The 16,217-nt window shown below is 42.4% G+C and overlaps 1 protein-coding gene across 10 annotated transcripts in view; it reads right to left on the reverse strand.

Moving 5' to 3' along the window:
* The window catches only part of slc5a6a (solute carrier family 5 member 6a), a 64,861-nt gene that overhangs the window by 20,548 nt on the left and 28,096 nt on the right, over nt 1-16,217 (reverse strand). For all 10 annotated transcript variants that reach the window (XM_072593650.1, XM_072593660.1, XM_072593640.1 and 7 more), the window contains exons 6-14: nt 14,983-15,137; nt 14,461-14,601; nt 10,527-10,656; nt 9,128-9,216; nt 7,303-7,415; nt 3,646-3,713; nt 3,474-3,560; nt 2,876-3,057; nt 468-571 (exon numbers count right to left, since the gene is read on the reverse strand). In XM_072593650.1, the coding sequence (XP_072449751.1) occupies nt 468-571; nt 2,876-3,057; nt 3,474-3,560; nt 3,646-3,713; nt 7,303-7,415; nt 9,128-9,216; nt 10,527-10,656; nt 14,461-14,601; nt 14,983-15,137 (1,069 nt within the window). The remainder of the gene's footprint in view (nt 1-467; nt 572-2,875; nt 3,058-3,473; nt 3,561-3,645; nt 3,714-7,302; nt 7,416-9,127; nt 9,217-10,526; nt 10,657-14,460; nt 14,602-14,982; nt 15,138-16,217) is intronic.

The raw sequence follows: 16,217 nt of genomic DNA on the forward strand, positions 1-16,217 counted from the left end.
GGCCTCTGGGTTCCTAGTCCAGTGGCATTACCACTCCATCACTAAGGGTATTGGATAGCTCAGTTGGCTGGACGCTGGTTTGTGATGCGGAGTGATACCAACAGCATGGGTTCACTAGCTGTACTGGTTGAGGTTACCACAAAGGACTTTCCTTCTCAATCCTCAGATGAAACCATCACCCGGTCGTCTCTCCCTTAATGGTCCTCTGGGACTATGGTGACTTTAACGTTACATCACAATCTGCCCATCATAACAATCTTAATGGACCCTCTTGGTCACATCTACTACATAAAACTGAATTTAGACTCATTAACAATCATTTGAATTCCCAATCTGTGAATTATTCACAAAATTAACAAAACCATGACAGCACCAAACCCAAAACTGGAAGTGAAGTCTCTTGCCAGTGATAGGAAAAAGATGAAAATGTCAAGCACCAATTTGCACTGGAGCACCAGCTACCTTACCTGTTAAGAAACTGACCAGCAGTCCCACGATAACTACAGTGGCTGCATTGTGCCCACTGTACCACATGTAGGAAAGAGAATAGAACTTCTTCAGTCCTGTGAGGCTATAGAACAAAGAAATTTAGATCAGCAAATGGGATCAGCTATACACGCAAAAGCAAAATTACTCCAGGAGGAAGAAACAAACAAAAACCCTGCAATTATCTAGCACCTCTCACTTCAGAACATCATGAAGCACTCCCCAACCTCAAACAATTTTTTTTGAAATGTAGTTACAACATAGGAAACAACAATAGTCAAACTCCATAGTAGTCTCTCATAAACAGCAATGCTTTAGCTGTTTAGACGGAGATCCACCAGCATCACTACCACTGGGTGAAATAGTGCCCAAGAAACGTTTTGATCCTCAACCAGGAAGACGATTTAACTGCTCATCCAAAAGGTGGCACTTCCAACAATGTGTTACTCCCTCAGTAGCACAGTTCATTCATTCTAAGTTTCATGCTGGAGTTTCATGCTGCTCCAGGATGGAACTTGAAGATCACTACCTTCTGAGTTGCTGACATCTCAAAGGCATATATTATTCTTTCAAAACATTGGCACAGCCCAGAGGGACTAGATGGCCTCCTTCAGCACTGAGGTTTCCTGACTCACCTGAATGATATACTAGGCTATTATAGAGGGCATTTGAAAGTCATTCACATTGTGTGTGGATCCAGATTCACACAAAGGCCAGGTTTACTCCCTTAAGGGCATCCAGAGGCTGGAACACAGGGCTGACACTCAGAGCAGCAAGGAGCGATTGCTGAATCATTGGAAGTGCCATCTTTCAGAATGAAAGAACAAATTAGGACTTCATCTGCCATCTTTAGCGTGCATAAATGACCCCATGGACATTACTAGAAAGAGGCAGGGGAGATTTCACTGAAGCCCCAACCAACAGGCTACCCAATCATTTCCTTATTGCTTGTGAGAACTTGCTGTATGCACATTGGGCACCTTGTTTCCTCACACTGCAACAATACAAAAACTGTTTTACTGAGTTGAAGTACTCAGGGACACTCAGATTATTAAGAGTGCTATAATATGCAAGCTCGAGCTTTCTTTAAAGGATGTTAGTTGTACCTTCACAACATTTGCATGGCCAATTTTGATTGCTAATTTGAGGAGGAAAATTAGGCAGGGTATTTCAAGACTGTGCACTGCAGCTGATTGCTGTTATACTGTGGGTCAGGCTAACGATAGCAACAGTTGACTATCATCTGGAGTATTAAGTGTGTCTCTGGACACCATACTTTCAGAAGCATGTGAAGGCTCAAGAGGTCGAGAGATTCACCAGAATTATTTCATGGATGATAGACTTCTGTCAGGTAGATAAATTGAAGACATTGTGTACAGTTTTGGGTGTCACATGATAGGAAAAAGACGTAAGACTGAGTGCAGAAGCGATTCACAAGGATGATTCTAGGGATGTTAGGAGGATAGATTGAAGACGTCGAGACTATTCTGCACAGAGGAAGGCTAAAAGGAGTTTAAGAGAGGTTTTCAAAATCATGAACAAGTTAAATAACTGCTAGAAAGAAATTGTTCATGTTCATAATGGGAACAAGAAGTTGCAAAATGAACTAACATGTTGGGAGAAAAACCATTTTCACACAAGCACGTAGTAAGGGCCTGGAATGCACCGTCTGGAAGTGGGGTGGAAGTAGATTCAACTGAAACATTCAGGAGGGCAATGGGCAATTATTTGGAAGAAATATGCAACAGTATCGAGAAAAAGACTGGCACTTGGTATTGACACTCTCAGAAAGGTCAGCATAGACATGTCAGGCCGAATGGCCTCCTTTTACATTATAACACTTGTGATTTTGTAAAGTGGGGTCTTCACCTTAGGAAGGAGATATCTAGGAGGAGATGTGATAGAGGAGCTCAGAATTATGAGTGTCTGGAAAGAAGCTAGAGAGAAAAACTGTTCTCATTTGTGGAAGGATTGAGAACCAGAGGAGGCAGATTTAAGGTGACTGGCTAAAAAAGAGCTAAAGGTGACATGAGAAAAACATTTCTACTCAAAATGCACAACCCGAGAGCAGGATGGAAGCAGATTCAACTGCGGCTTTCAAAATGGAATTGGATCATTATCTGAACAGGAATATTTGCAAGGTTGTGGATAAATGCAGGAGAATGGGACAAGCTGAGCTCTTCTTTTTAAGAATCTTTAACATCACCACAACTCTTTGAGCTGAAACCACTCTATGGTTCTAGGAGATGCACAACTGTGGTGATCGGAATCCAAAATTCCCATTGTCACTCCCTACTCATTGTAGGTTAACCTTAGGTGAGAACCACTGATGTAAAATGTGATTGTTGCCTGAATAACGTCACACACCACGGGTAGGCCCTGAACATACCCATTGCTCGGTGCTACTGTCGTCAGGTTGACTGTTGTCATGGTGGCAGTTGTCAAGCTAGTGCTAATATTTTGGATTGTGGTCGCATTGACGAATGAAAGAGGTGCACGCTTGGAGATGAAACCACCAATTCCAATCCAGAATGCCATGATTAATCCTGCTACCAATCCCGAGATTGCACCCTGTTAGAAATCAGACAAAACAATAGTCAACCACAAAAGGAATAAGATTCTGTCATGGGATACAAGCATCACTGGCGAGACCAATATTGATCACCTATTCCTACTTGCCCAGAAGACAGTCAAGAGCCAACAATGCTGCTGGCGCCACATGCGGGCCAGACCAGGTAAAGGCTGGCAGATACCTTCCCTGAAGGGCATTAGTGAACTAGGTAGGTACATGGTCACCATTAGTCTAGTTTTTTTATTCTAGGATTCAAATGTCACCATCTGCCGTGGTGGGATTCAAACTCATATCCCCAGAACATTAGCCCATGGTTCTGGATTATTGGTCCAGTAACATTACCCACTACACCATCGTACTCTCACTGTTACTCAAATGCTATCACTTTCAAATAACTGGTATTATATTAACTCACCGTAGAGTTAGCCATGGGGAAAAACATTCCTAGGCAAAAGATTCCAAGCAGTGGACCACCAACTATCCCAAAAATACTCAACGCTGCCTGAGTTTGAAAAGGAGACACGTCAAAACCAAGGCTTGTGGAGAGTGATACAAATACATTTAAAGAGAGGTGTGTCATACAGCACCTGGAGCACCGGGCCCATCAGCGACGCGATGTATGCCATTCCGAGACACAGCAGCCCATAGCCCAGTGCTGCAAAAACATAGGAACTCTCATTTACTGCACACTACATGTAAGAGACAAAAATCTACAGGTAAAATATTCCTCATTTAGAGTGGTGAGAATGTGGAACACCTTACTGCATGGAGTCATTGAGGAAAATATCACAGATGCATCTCATGAAGAATGTGATGAAAGGTGAGGGGTATTTTTGTTAAGTTTGGATTTTAAACTAGTGGTGTATAGGTGTTGCTTAATTTTTAAACTCCTCCATAAAAATAAAGATTAATAACCAGAATCATGATTTTAACTTGTATGTGTAGGAGAGCAAGACCTCCTGTAGTGTTAAAGGAAGGTTGTATATATTGTGGGTAGGTTTATGACAGGAAAGAATAAGCCATTAGTTGTAGCATAACCCTGGTCAGGTTTCCTTTGATACAATCCCAGCCAGATTTCACTCTGGGGTCTGACTTGTTCCAATAGTAACATCAGCTGGGATCATACAGAAGACAGTCAATACTTGGACAAAGGATTCCTTGTGCCCTTCCCAGAGCTCTTGTGGTCCCAACCCTTTCAGAGGGGTGTCAATAACATTTTAGCACATGGACAGCATCAGTTCAAGAAGATAGCTCACCATTTTAAGGGCAACCAGAGGCAGGTAATAAATGCTGGCCCGCCCAGCAACACCCACATCCCATAAGTGAACAAATAAAAAGACAGAGAATACTTCTGCTTGTTCTTCAAACTGGAGGTGGCTTTACAAGGGGTTTTCTGATCTGAACTTGGAACAGCACAATTTCAAATCACAGAACTGGGAAGCATTGTGAACCAAAAGGAAGTTAGCCATAGTGTACGAGAGAACAAAGACAGGCTGGAGAAATGAATAAACGTGGCAGATTAAACTTAATGAAGTGAAGTGATATATTTTGGTCGGAAGAATGAGGGGAGACAATATAGAGGATATAGAGCTACAGTAGTGGGATTCCAAATCCCTACTGGCAGTGCATTTACTGAAGCGTTCAGTGTATTTTATTAAGCTTTATTAACAGGAGTATCTTGTAAAATAAAAGTAAGTTATGACAAACATGTATAAGACACCAGTTAGTAGTGTTTTATTACTAAATATTCAGTATGTAGTCTTGTGTATAGCTCTGGACATCTTTAGGAAAAGTGTAAAAGCATTACAGAGTATGCAGGAAAGATTCACAAGAGCAGTTCCAAAGCATAAGGAATTTAAATTACGTAGATAAATTGGAGAAGCGTGGGCTGTCGTCCTTGGAGCAGAGAAAATTAAGATGATATTCAATAGAAGTATTCAAAATCATGAACATTGTGGAGAGATTAGACTCGAAGAAAGAATGCCCATTAGTATAGGATCGAGCGGCAAAGGATACCAATTTTGTGGGATTGGCAAAAGAAGCATTGGCAATGTGAGGAGATTTTTTACACCAAGTGCTTAGGATCTGAAACGTGCTGCCTCAGAGTGGTGGAGGCAGATACAATCAAGCCTTCAAAGGAGAACTGGTTATTTGCCAAAAAGCAAACTTTCAGCATTATCGGGAAAAGATAGGGGAATGGAACAAGGGGAGGTGCTTTTGCTAACAGTCGGTACAGACACAACAATCTAAATGGCAGCTTTCAGTGCAGTGACCATTCCAAGGCATTTTGACAAAATAAGAGATGAAAAGGGAGAGGGGCAAGGTCTGTGTGGAGCATATACACCAGCATGAAGTATTTGGACAGAATGGCCTGGTTTTGAGCTGTGAAGCCAACAAGCTATCACATTGCAACAAAAATAAACCGATTCCACCCTCCAAGCACTTCAATAGAAGATCCTGCACAGCAATCCCTCACCACTGAAAGACAGTCTAAATAATAACTCCCAGTGTCTCCTACCCTTTCTTATCTCTTGTTAATCCCAACAGCAGCCCCTGTCAACACTTACGTTTATGTGCTAAAATACTTTAGGCGCTGATTCTCTGCTTTGGGAGCGGTGACTATTGGGGTTGCCAGGTAGGTTTAGGTGAGAAGCAGAATAGTATATGAGATAGGACTGGAAACTCTTGAGGGCAGAAACATGAAGAACTGAAAGCTCTCCCGCCGATGGGCAATTGTGAGAATATTGTCTGGGACACAGGTGCTGGCTGTGAGCAGGCCTTAGTTTTCAGAAGAGACATTAAACTGAGAGAGACTCTATCTGCTCTGTCAGTGAGTGCAAAGGATTTCTCGCCAGTACTTTGAAGATGACAAGGGTACATTTTCCCTAGTATCCTGGTCAATATCTGTCCCATCAATAACATTACAACATTATATGTTGTCTGCTTGTGGGAGCTGCTATGTGATTATATTTTGAAGTATATATAGAGTATCATAGTTATTGCAACACAGAAACACGCCATTTAGCCTGTTATGTTTATGCCATAAGCAACTATTGGCCAAAACCACTGTGGAATATTGAGGTCATAGAAGGTGCTACAGAAATGCAAGTCTTTGTTCCTTTCTGCGCTGATTCCTTTAGCCTTGTTGCTAATCTGCAGGCATTGGCTTTCTTTGCCTGGAATGTTCATAATCAGCCACCGGGAGGATGATCATTGCTGCCAAACTATTAAGAAGCTGCATTCCAGACTCAGATAATCACATCAAAAGAAATACATCAGAGGCAGAAGCCGATTAACAAATTAATTAAGTCAGGTTCACTTCTCAAAACTCTGGGAAGCCTGAAAATTGAAAGATTCGTGTTATGTAAATTGTCAACCATGACAGAACAAACAATGCTATAGTCACTTCAAACAGATCCTAGTACACGGGATCCCAGTTCCTCTGCTACATATTCTAACTCTCAGTAAGTCACGCAGCAGCCCTTGTGCTCAATGACCTACAAGGAATCATCTTGAATCTAAAATTCTCATCCTTGTTTTTAAAACTCCTCCATTACCTCTAACTTCCTTACTCTTCCATCCCTTTGGTCCTCCAAGATATCTATGCTCTTCCAATTCTGATTTCTCGTGCATCACCGATTCTAACCACTCCACCACGGGCGCCTGCCTTTTCAACTTTGCAATTTACTTCCTAACCCAACTCCCCAACTCTATTCGTCTCGCATCCTTTAAGATGTCTATCAAAACTTATTTTTTCAATCATTTGCCCCAAAGGTCACCTTGTATCTCATGCCTGTTATGTTTATGCTTGAGGATAAAAGCTGATCAGTACTTTCACTCTATCCACCTGCCTTACTGCCATAGCCTTTAGTATATTTTACCCGACAAAAATCTATCAATCTTAGTTTCCAAATTTTGATTGACTCAGCCTCAACAACAACTCTCAGGAGAATTCCAGATTTTCACTTCCTTTTGTGTGGAAAAACTGGTTCCTGAAGTTATCCCTGAAAAGCCTACTTCTATTTTAATTTTAAGATTATACTTCCTTGTTCTATTCCCAATTAACCAAATCCCTTCCCTTACACCAACACCAACTTCCCCAAGGGTCCTTCAATTGACACCAAGCCAGTATTTTGTATCTCATTCTCTGATGAAGCTTCTATGAAATGCCTTGGAATGTTTTGTTACAATAAAAAGTGCTATGTAATTGCAAATTGTTGTTGGTATTTTCTACTATCACTCACCGAGACACTTGGATATCAGTGTGGCTCTAGCCTCTGTCATGTGTGGATACTGAGGTTTAACCAGGTCTGTCATGGTCACGGCAGCCAGCGAATTGAATGCAGACGATATTGTGCTGAAGAGACACAAGCAATGTTTCAGCACTAAAAAAAGAGCCTAATGTTATTCCCACATCCACTAAGAGTTGGCTGTGAGTTACATGAATGCTAGAGCTTGTAAGCAATAAATCTAGCAATTGACATCACCGTTACAACAGCTCTACAGCAGTACATGCAGAGCTACATCTGAGAAACACATGCCAAGAACTCCAGAGAAGTGATTTACTGCACGATTACTTTGCAATCCGTAGCAGTGAATGTTACTCAAGTTCTGAACCAGATGATCACTTTGAAACCAACACACATATCACACCCAAAACAAAACTGTCTCTGTTTCTTGCTTTGCTGTAATTGTCATGCAGTAAATGAGCTGGATCCACAAACCTAAGGGATCCCATTACAGTCGACACCCTGCTCTCAGCATGAATTGTGTATGATCAGAAAATACACAATAGTCTAAACCAATTCGTACACTGGTGAGGCTCTGACAGAGAGTACTCAGGCCAAAGTGGTCTGGTGATCCAATCCTTGCCTCCACCAACAGACAGACACAAGTGACTCATGAGGATGGGTGGGCAGTCACCTCGATACTACACTTAACTGGAAATGGTGACTCACAGAGCAAGTTAAGAAATTGGCTGTTGAAGCACCCGAAGCTTAATAAATAGAATTCAAAAATCAGAAAGTTATGAAATCAACATGAGATTAGCTATGATGGTGTCAAATGGTAGACCAAGTTGAAGGGTTGAACTGCCTACTCCTGCTCAGAGTTATGTTCTTTACAAAATACTGGCTTGGTGTCAACTGAAGGACCCGTGGGGAAGTTGGTATCGGTGTAAGGGAAGGGATTTGGTTAATTGGGAATAGAACAAGGAAGTATAATCTTAAAATTAAAATAGAAGTAGGCTTTTCAGGGATAACTTCAGGAACCAGTTTTTCCACACAAAAGGAAGTGAAAATCTGGAATTCTCCTGAGAGTTGTTGTTGAGGCTGAGTGTCAATCAAAATTTGAAAACTAAGATTGAAAGATTTTTGTCAGGTAAAATATACTAAAGGCTATGGCAGTAAGGCAGGTGGATAGAGTTAAAGTACTGATCAGCTTTTATCCTCAAGTGCAGGAAAATATTTCAATCAGAATCTTTCTTGGCATCAGGCAAACAAGAGGATATTGGACAGGGTTTGGGGAGGCGGTGACAAAGTGGTAATGTCACTAGGATTAACAATTAAAATCTCAGGCAAATGGTCTGGGGCATGGGTTCAAATCTCACCATGGCAGATCGGTAAACTTGAATTTAATAATAATATGAATAAAAAGCTCATTTTTGGTGATTGGAATTAACTGCTGTTAATTGTTATAAAAATCATCTGGCTCACCACTGTCTTTTAGGGAAGGAAATTTGTTGCCCTTATCCAATTGGTGTACATGTGACTCCAGACCCACAACAATGTGGTTGGCTCTGAAATAGCCAAGCAAGCCACTCAGTTCAAGGGCAATACAGATGGACAATAAGTGCTGACCTGGCCAGCAACACCCACATACAATGAATGAAGAAAGTAGCTTCTTCAGTGAGACTGGCAGACACAATGTACAGACAGCAATTTTTAAGCAGATACAATGTTAACACTGGCAAGGTCATCTACTATCGCAGTACAAGTCTTGTCAGTCTGTGGACTGCAGCTGCTCAGTTCATTAATTTGTGAAAGTTTAATTCTGTAACTGTGAACGTACCTGAGTGCTCCGCTGAACAGGCAGGCTATGAAGAGTCCAGGTAGGCCAGGATAGTGCTGAAGTATGTCCATGACAAAGTAAAGAACCATCTGAAATTCAAACCAAGTTTAACATTGTTCCATCTGATCAGATGCTCACAACTGTTTGGTAAGAATCACAGAACCCCAACTCCCCGAACACCAATCGACCCTCGCCCACAGCACCATCCAAGTTCAAGATATCAGACCAAATTTCCTGGCCCCTGGCCACTTCCGCTGGTTCACCAGGTCTTACGCTTCAGGGTATTGTGTGCGTATGTTGCCCCACCCTCCTGATTCTGGCTCCCCCATCACTCTCAGGGAGAAGGATCTTCATTCCTTTAACTCCAACAAACACTAAGCCTGTATCAAAAGGTTCCTCCTGTTGGCAGCACAGATTCTGTCAAGACAGCAAAACTTCATGCTAACTGGAAAGCTTAAGGAAAAAAAAAACAAAAATTTACAGTGACCTGCAGGGATCGAGTGAGTGAACTGGACTGACAATGAGCCGAATGGCCTCCATCTTGTGACACATTGACTCTATTTTGTACAGCACCTCGCACAACATCCCAAAGGACTCCACAATCAATTAAGTATTTTTAAGATGCCGTCACTGTTGTAATGCAGGAATGAACAGCCAACCTGCACACAACAAAGAGCAAGTTTGCAAAGAAAAGATAGTCTAAGACATATTTATCCTTCATGAGATGTGGCCATTACTGGTTGGGCCAGCAATTAGTGCCCACTCATAATTACTTTCGATAAGGTGCTAGTGAGCTGCCATCTTGAATCGCTGCTGGCCATTAATATAGATACACCCATTGTGCTGCTAGCGAGGGAACTCCAGGATTTGATCCAGTGATATTTAAGGATATAGTTCCAAGCCAGGAAGGTGAGAGACTTTGAATGGACCTTGAAGCTGGGAGTGCTCCACACGTCTCCTGCCCTTGTCCTTCCGGTTGGTAGAGAATGTGAGTTTGGCAAGTGCCGGATCCTAAAAGGTTATTAGGCAAGTCCAAAACTAGGAGGCCACATATATAAAGATAGTCACTAATAATTCCATCAGGAGAAAGGTTTTTGCCCAGCTCGTGCGTGGTTAGAATGAGGAACTCACTATCACAGGGAATGGCTGAAGTGAATGACACTGATGCTTTTCAGGGGAAGCACAATAAACATGAGTGATAAAGGAACAGAAGGAAGGATGCACTGACACGTGAACAGGAGGCTCATGTGCAGCATGAACTAGTTGGATTAAATAACCTGTAAATTCTGTAATTCAATATAATTTGTGATGTTGCAGAGTCATGAAAGACAGTTACATATATGGAAGTTCTTCCTCTTGCTTTCCCGTGATTTGGTTTTTTAAACAAAGGACTGCATACCTGATCAGAGGCGTTGACATAGCCCTGCTGCAGGGGTCCATTTTCTCCATAGCGAGCAAACATAACAAGACCCAAAATGCATCCCATAGCCAGAACTAACTGTTGACACGGAAACACCACATAGCATGACCTACAGGAAGACAGGCGGAAAAGGGATCACCCAACACATTCATGGCTCACGTTCGAACTGTTTAACCCTCGTTGGTCAAGTGCTGTTCAGTTGGATGCTTTGTAAATTCACTGGGGAGAGAGGTAATTGAATAATTCAAAGGATTCTGCTGCCAGAATTGATCAGCCGCTTTCTGTAGATATGGTGATGGTCTCTGCAACGAGGGTCTCAGTGACTCTTCTGCATACCTCTTAGGGATTGAGTGGCCTCACAGTGGGCATTTGTCTTCCATCAAACATGAGCATAAATGACAAGGTCGTCATTTGTTGCCCATCTTTAATTGCCCTCAAACTGAATTGGTACTAGCAAGCCATTCAGAGGGCAGTTTAAGAGTCAGCCACATTGCTGTGGGTCTGGAGGCACATGTTGGCCCGACCACCAGACTCAACACTGGAACCCCCCGGGGTGCGTACTCAGCCCCCTACTGTACCCACTGTATACCCATACAGTGGCCAAATACCAAATTAATGCCACTTACAAGTTCGCTGATGACACCACCATAGTCAGTCAAATTTCAGATGGCGATGAAATAGACTACAGATGGGAGGTGGAAGACCTGGAAAAATGGTGCACTGAGAACAATCTAGCTCTCAATGCTGGAAATACCCAAGGAACTCATTATTGACTTTGGACTCATGCCCCCTACAAATTAATAGCACAGAGGTGGAACGAGTGGAGAGTGTCAAGCTCCTGGAGTGGTCAGCCACTACAAGCTTTCTTGGACTCTTCATGTGGACACACTGGTTGCAAAGGCCCAACAATGTCTCTTCTTCCTCAGGCAGCTGAGGAAATTTGGCATGACGGCGAATACCCTTGCCAGCTTTTATAGGTGTGCCATCAAGAGCATTCTGTCTGGATGTATCACTACCTGTTATGGCAACTGTACCATTCAAGATCGGAGATGGTTACAGAGAGTGGTGAACCCGGTCCGGGCAATCACAAAGGCCAATCTCCCATCTAGAGAATCCATCTACGAGGCTCACTGTCAAGGAAAGGCCACCAGCATTCTCAAAGATCCATCCCACCCTGGCAATGTTTTTCTACAACCTCTACCATCAGGGAGAAGGTACAGAAGCCTGAATACACTCACCAGCCGGTTTCATAACAGTTTCTACCCTACTGTTGTTAGAACGTTGAATGGACTCATAAACCCTTAACATCCGCCTACACCTGTGTTTTTGTTTTTGCTGCCATTTACCTATTATTTACTTATCTATGCTACTTAACTCTGTGATCTGTCTGTATTGCTCACAAGACAAAGCTTTTCACTGTGCCCCGGTACATGTGACAATAAATTCAATTCAATTCCCTTACCTTTTCTAAAGGACAGGTGGGTTTTATGATAATTGATGATGGTTTTGTAGTCACCAACACAGAGGGTAGTCTTAAATGCTTGAATATTTATTAATTAAATACAAATTTCAACAGTTGCTGTGGTGGGATTTGAAACCATGCCTACAAACACTAGCCTTGTTCTCTGCATTATTAGCGCAGTGACATCACCACTATGCCACTGTCTCTCCGCATCTTTCACTTTGGAAGGGAGAACACAAGAACAGAGTATTATTTAAATGGTATATTTTTGCAGAAGGCAACTAGGAAGGGTAATGGATTGTTATCTCTTAGTTCAAATGTGTCGGAATGCAAGAGTAGAGAGGTTTTACTGCAGCTGTACAAGGTGCTGGTGAGAATCTGTCTGGAGTACTGAGAGCAGTTTTGGTCCCATTAGTTAAGGAAAGCTATTTTATTTTCGGCAGTTCAGAGAAGGTTCACTAGGATGATCCCTGATATAGAGGGATTGTTTTATATGCAAATGTTAAACAGATTAGCACTGTACTCACAGCAGTTTAGAAGAATGAGAGGTGATCACATATAAACGTAGAGGCTTCTTAAGGGTCTTGACAGGATAAATGCTGAGAGGATGCTTCCCCTTGTGGGAAAGTCTAGGATCAGACGGCATAACTCACAGGGTACCACAGTGCCAATTTAAAACTGAATGCAGAGGAATTTTTTCTTTCACATGGATTTGAGTGTCTTTGGAACTCCTTGCCAAGGAAGCTGTGGAGGACAAAGTCCCAGTGTATATTTGAGGCTGAGATAGAAAGATTCGTGATTAGTAGGGGAATCAAGGGCCATGAAGAAAGAACAGGAAAGTGGACATGCTGAATGTTGGATCACCCATGACAGATCTTGAAACACAACACCTCTGACATTGCAATGCTCCCCCTAGAATGGATGTCAACTTTGGATTATTGACTCAAGGCTCTGGTGTAGATGTTGAACCTAAATATGGGTTGTTGAAAGTGCCAAACAGTGTGGAGTAAATCCAGAGGCAGAATGCAGCTTGATGGCCCACTCCAGTTTATAGCCAAGACAGGACAACCCTCAAGACCATCACCCCAAATTCATCAGGACCAAATGGGCTCAACTAGGAGGGCACATTGCATAGACTGGGCATATACTTCCTGGAGTTTAGAAGGGTAAGGGGAAATTATAATTGAGATATTTATGATGATTAAAGAATACGATAGGGCAGACCAAGAGAAATTGGTTCCTCCTGTGTGGGCAAAACCAGGGATACAATTGTAACACTAGAGCCAGGCTGCTTAAGGCTGATGTTGCAAAGCATTGCTGAATGCAAGAGGATACTGGAAGTCTCAAACTCTTTCCTCAAAAAGACTGTCACAATTTGGAGGAGGGATGCTGCAATGAAAATTTCAGAACTGAGATTAATTAGTTTCTGCTCGACAACGACATTGAGAGTAAATTTTGTATTTTATATGGGATGTGGGCACTGCTAGCAAGACTAACATTTGCTGCCCATCCCTAATTGCCTACATGTAATAGGTCTGTAGTCACATCAAAATCAGACTGGGTAAGGATGGCAGATTTCCTTCCCTAAAGTCCTCAGTGAACCATACAGGGATTTGTGACAATTGGGGTCAGTTCCAAAGCATCGTTAGAGATTAGTCAAAGACTTCAGATTAAGTGAATTTAAATTCTAATGGCTGCCGTGGTGGGGTATGAATTCAAGTCCTCAGGGCATTTGGTTGAACTTCTGGAACACTAGCCCAGTGACATTGCCACAACGTCACCAATAAGGATATTAAGAATAACTACGGTGAACTTTCTAGAGAATTCCATACACCAACAACTCCGAGAAAAAAATTCTCATCTACATCTGAAAACCTTATTCTTAAATAGAGTCCCCCAGTTCTAATCACTGTGAAAAGAGAAAACTTCCTCTCAGAATCAACACTTTAAAGTCTGCTCAAGGTCTTATTTTCAACAAGATTGCCTCTCAGTCCTTTAAACTCCAATGCATAAAGAGCCAATCTCTTCAATCTTTTTTCATAAGCTAAGCCCTTCATCCCAGGAACAAGGAGCATGAAGATTCTTATAATCATCTTTAAATCAATTGAATCCTTTTTCAAAGGAGATCAAAATGCAAAATACTCCAGATGTACTTTCATCAAGGACTTGTACAGCTGCAATGAATATCCTTATTGTTATATTCCATTTCCCCTTGCAATAAACAATAGCATTCTGTGATCATTCCCGATTTGAGTGAGTGAATGAGCCAGAAGAGGTTGCCTTCTGCTGTTATCCTTGCTGAGGTGAAGTGAAGCTACATTGACACTGCAGTTTGATGGCAACCTTAATTAGTGACATCCTTGGGACACTCTCGGGTTTAGCAACGTCACCTTAAACGATAGCAAAATTGGCCAAAGTAGGGGCCCAACTTGTCTTGGTTCAATAACTTACAATATTGCCTGCTTCTCCGTCTGTGAGCTGAGGTACCGCTGGACCTGCGCTTGGTTCACCCCATAAAGTGCCAGCATCATGAACACACCGCCAAAGCTCAGAGTCCAGAAAGTGTGACGCTCAAAGGGGTCAGGGTTCAGGCTGCAGAGGAAAAGGATACTTCAGCAAAACAAACCAATCAGATTATACACTGGACCATCTCTCTCCTCGGTGTGAAAAGTCTATCCAATTCATCTTGCTCACCAGCTCTTCTCTGCAGCTCCACAAATTCATGTTTTTTTCTCAAATATTTATCGGAGTCCTTTTTGAAAGTCTGTATCAAACTTGCTACCACTACTCTTTCAGGCAATGCTTCCAGATTACAAAATTTGCCTTGTCAAAACTGGTCTTCGCACCTTTTAATTAAAACCTTTAAATCAGTTTCCTCTGGTTATCACCCTACCCAAACAGTAGTTCAATGAAGCCACTCCCATTTAGATTAACTTGTGAAGTTTTAAATTTGCTTCAAAAAGGTACACTTACTCAATTCCTGAAATCTTGCCATTGTTTTTTGCGATTCGCCACACTTCACCGATGCCTCCAGCCTCCTTTGCTCCTATGATGATGACAGCCAGCTGCCCAGAAAACATCACCAGTGTCTGAAACACATCTGTCCAGATTACAGCCTTCAGTCCACCCTGAGGATAACATTGAGGCACGCAGTGAACAGCAATGAAACAGGGAATCGTACAATCCTGACAGTGTGGAAACAGGCCATTTGACCCAACAAGTCCGCAGCAACCCTCCAAACAGCAATCCACCCAGACCGATTCCCCTACCCTATTAGTCTACATTTACCCCTGACTAACGTACCTAACCTATACATCCCTGAACACATTGTGCAATTTAGCACGGCCATTTCGCCTAATCTGCACCTCTTTGGATTGTGGGAGGAAACCGGAACACCCGGAGGAAACCTACATAGACATGGGGAGAATGTGCAAACTTCACACATACAGTTGCTCGAGGCTGGAATCAAACCTGGGTCCGTGATACTGAGAGGCAGCAGTGCTAACCAAAGTCATCGTACCACACTGTGCAGCCTCAATACCAACATGGGTGTGAGACGTGCCTTTCATTCACTTTCAGTCAGACGATGATCAATTCAAATCCCCACTTCAGAGATTTGAGCAGAAAATATTGACTGACACTCGTTATGATGGGTATTTGCTGTGATCTAATTGAATATGAGATACAGGATTAAGGGGCTGAATGATGTCTGCCTGCTCTTATGCGCTGCTCATTATTTATCCCTCAATTGATAGAACTAAAATAGATTACTGCACTTTTATTGAACTGCTCTGTGTGGGATTGTGCTGTGTGTAACAGCACGCTCCAGAGAAATAACCACATACTGGAGGCTAACACAATACTCAGCAAATGCTGCACTGTCAGGTCTAGTGTCTTTTAGTTGAGCTGTTGAATTGAGCCTCTGCCCACCCTCTGAAGCAGTTGATAAACATATCGAGGCAGTGCTGGGAAAGGAAGCAGGGACGTTCTCCGTCATGGTTTTGTCAGGAACGTCTGCTTCCACAACACCAATGGGCTAGTGGGGGTAAACTGAAATTTCAAAACAAACAGCAATAGTTTCAATGAGGCTACAGATCCATAGAAGCAAATTAAGATGATACAAGCCATCTATGATCAAAATGAATAGTAGAACCAATTGAAATCCTGAAGGGACTTTGTCCCATTCCTACATCGGGCCAATATTTACT

Source organism: Chiloscyllium punctatum, chromosome 2, assembly GCF_047496795.1.
Source record: "Chiloscyllium punctatum isolate Juve2018m chromosome 2, sChiPun1.3, whole genome shotgun sequence".
NCBI lineage: Eukaryota > Metazoa > Chordata > Chondrichthyes > Orectolobiformes > Hemiscylliidae > Chiloscyllium > Chiloscyllium punctatum.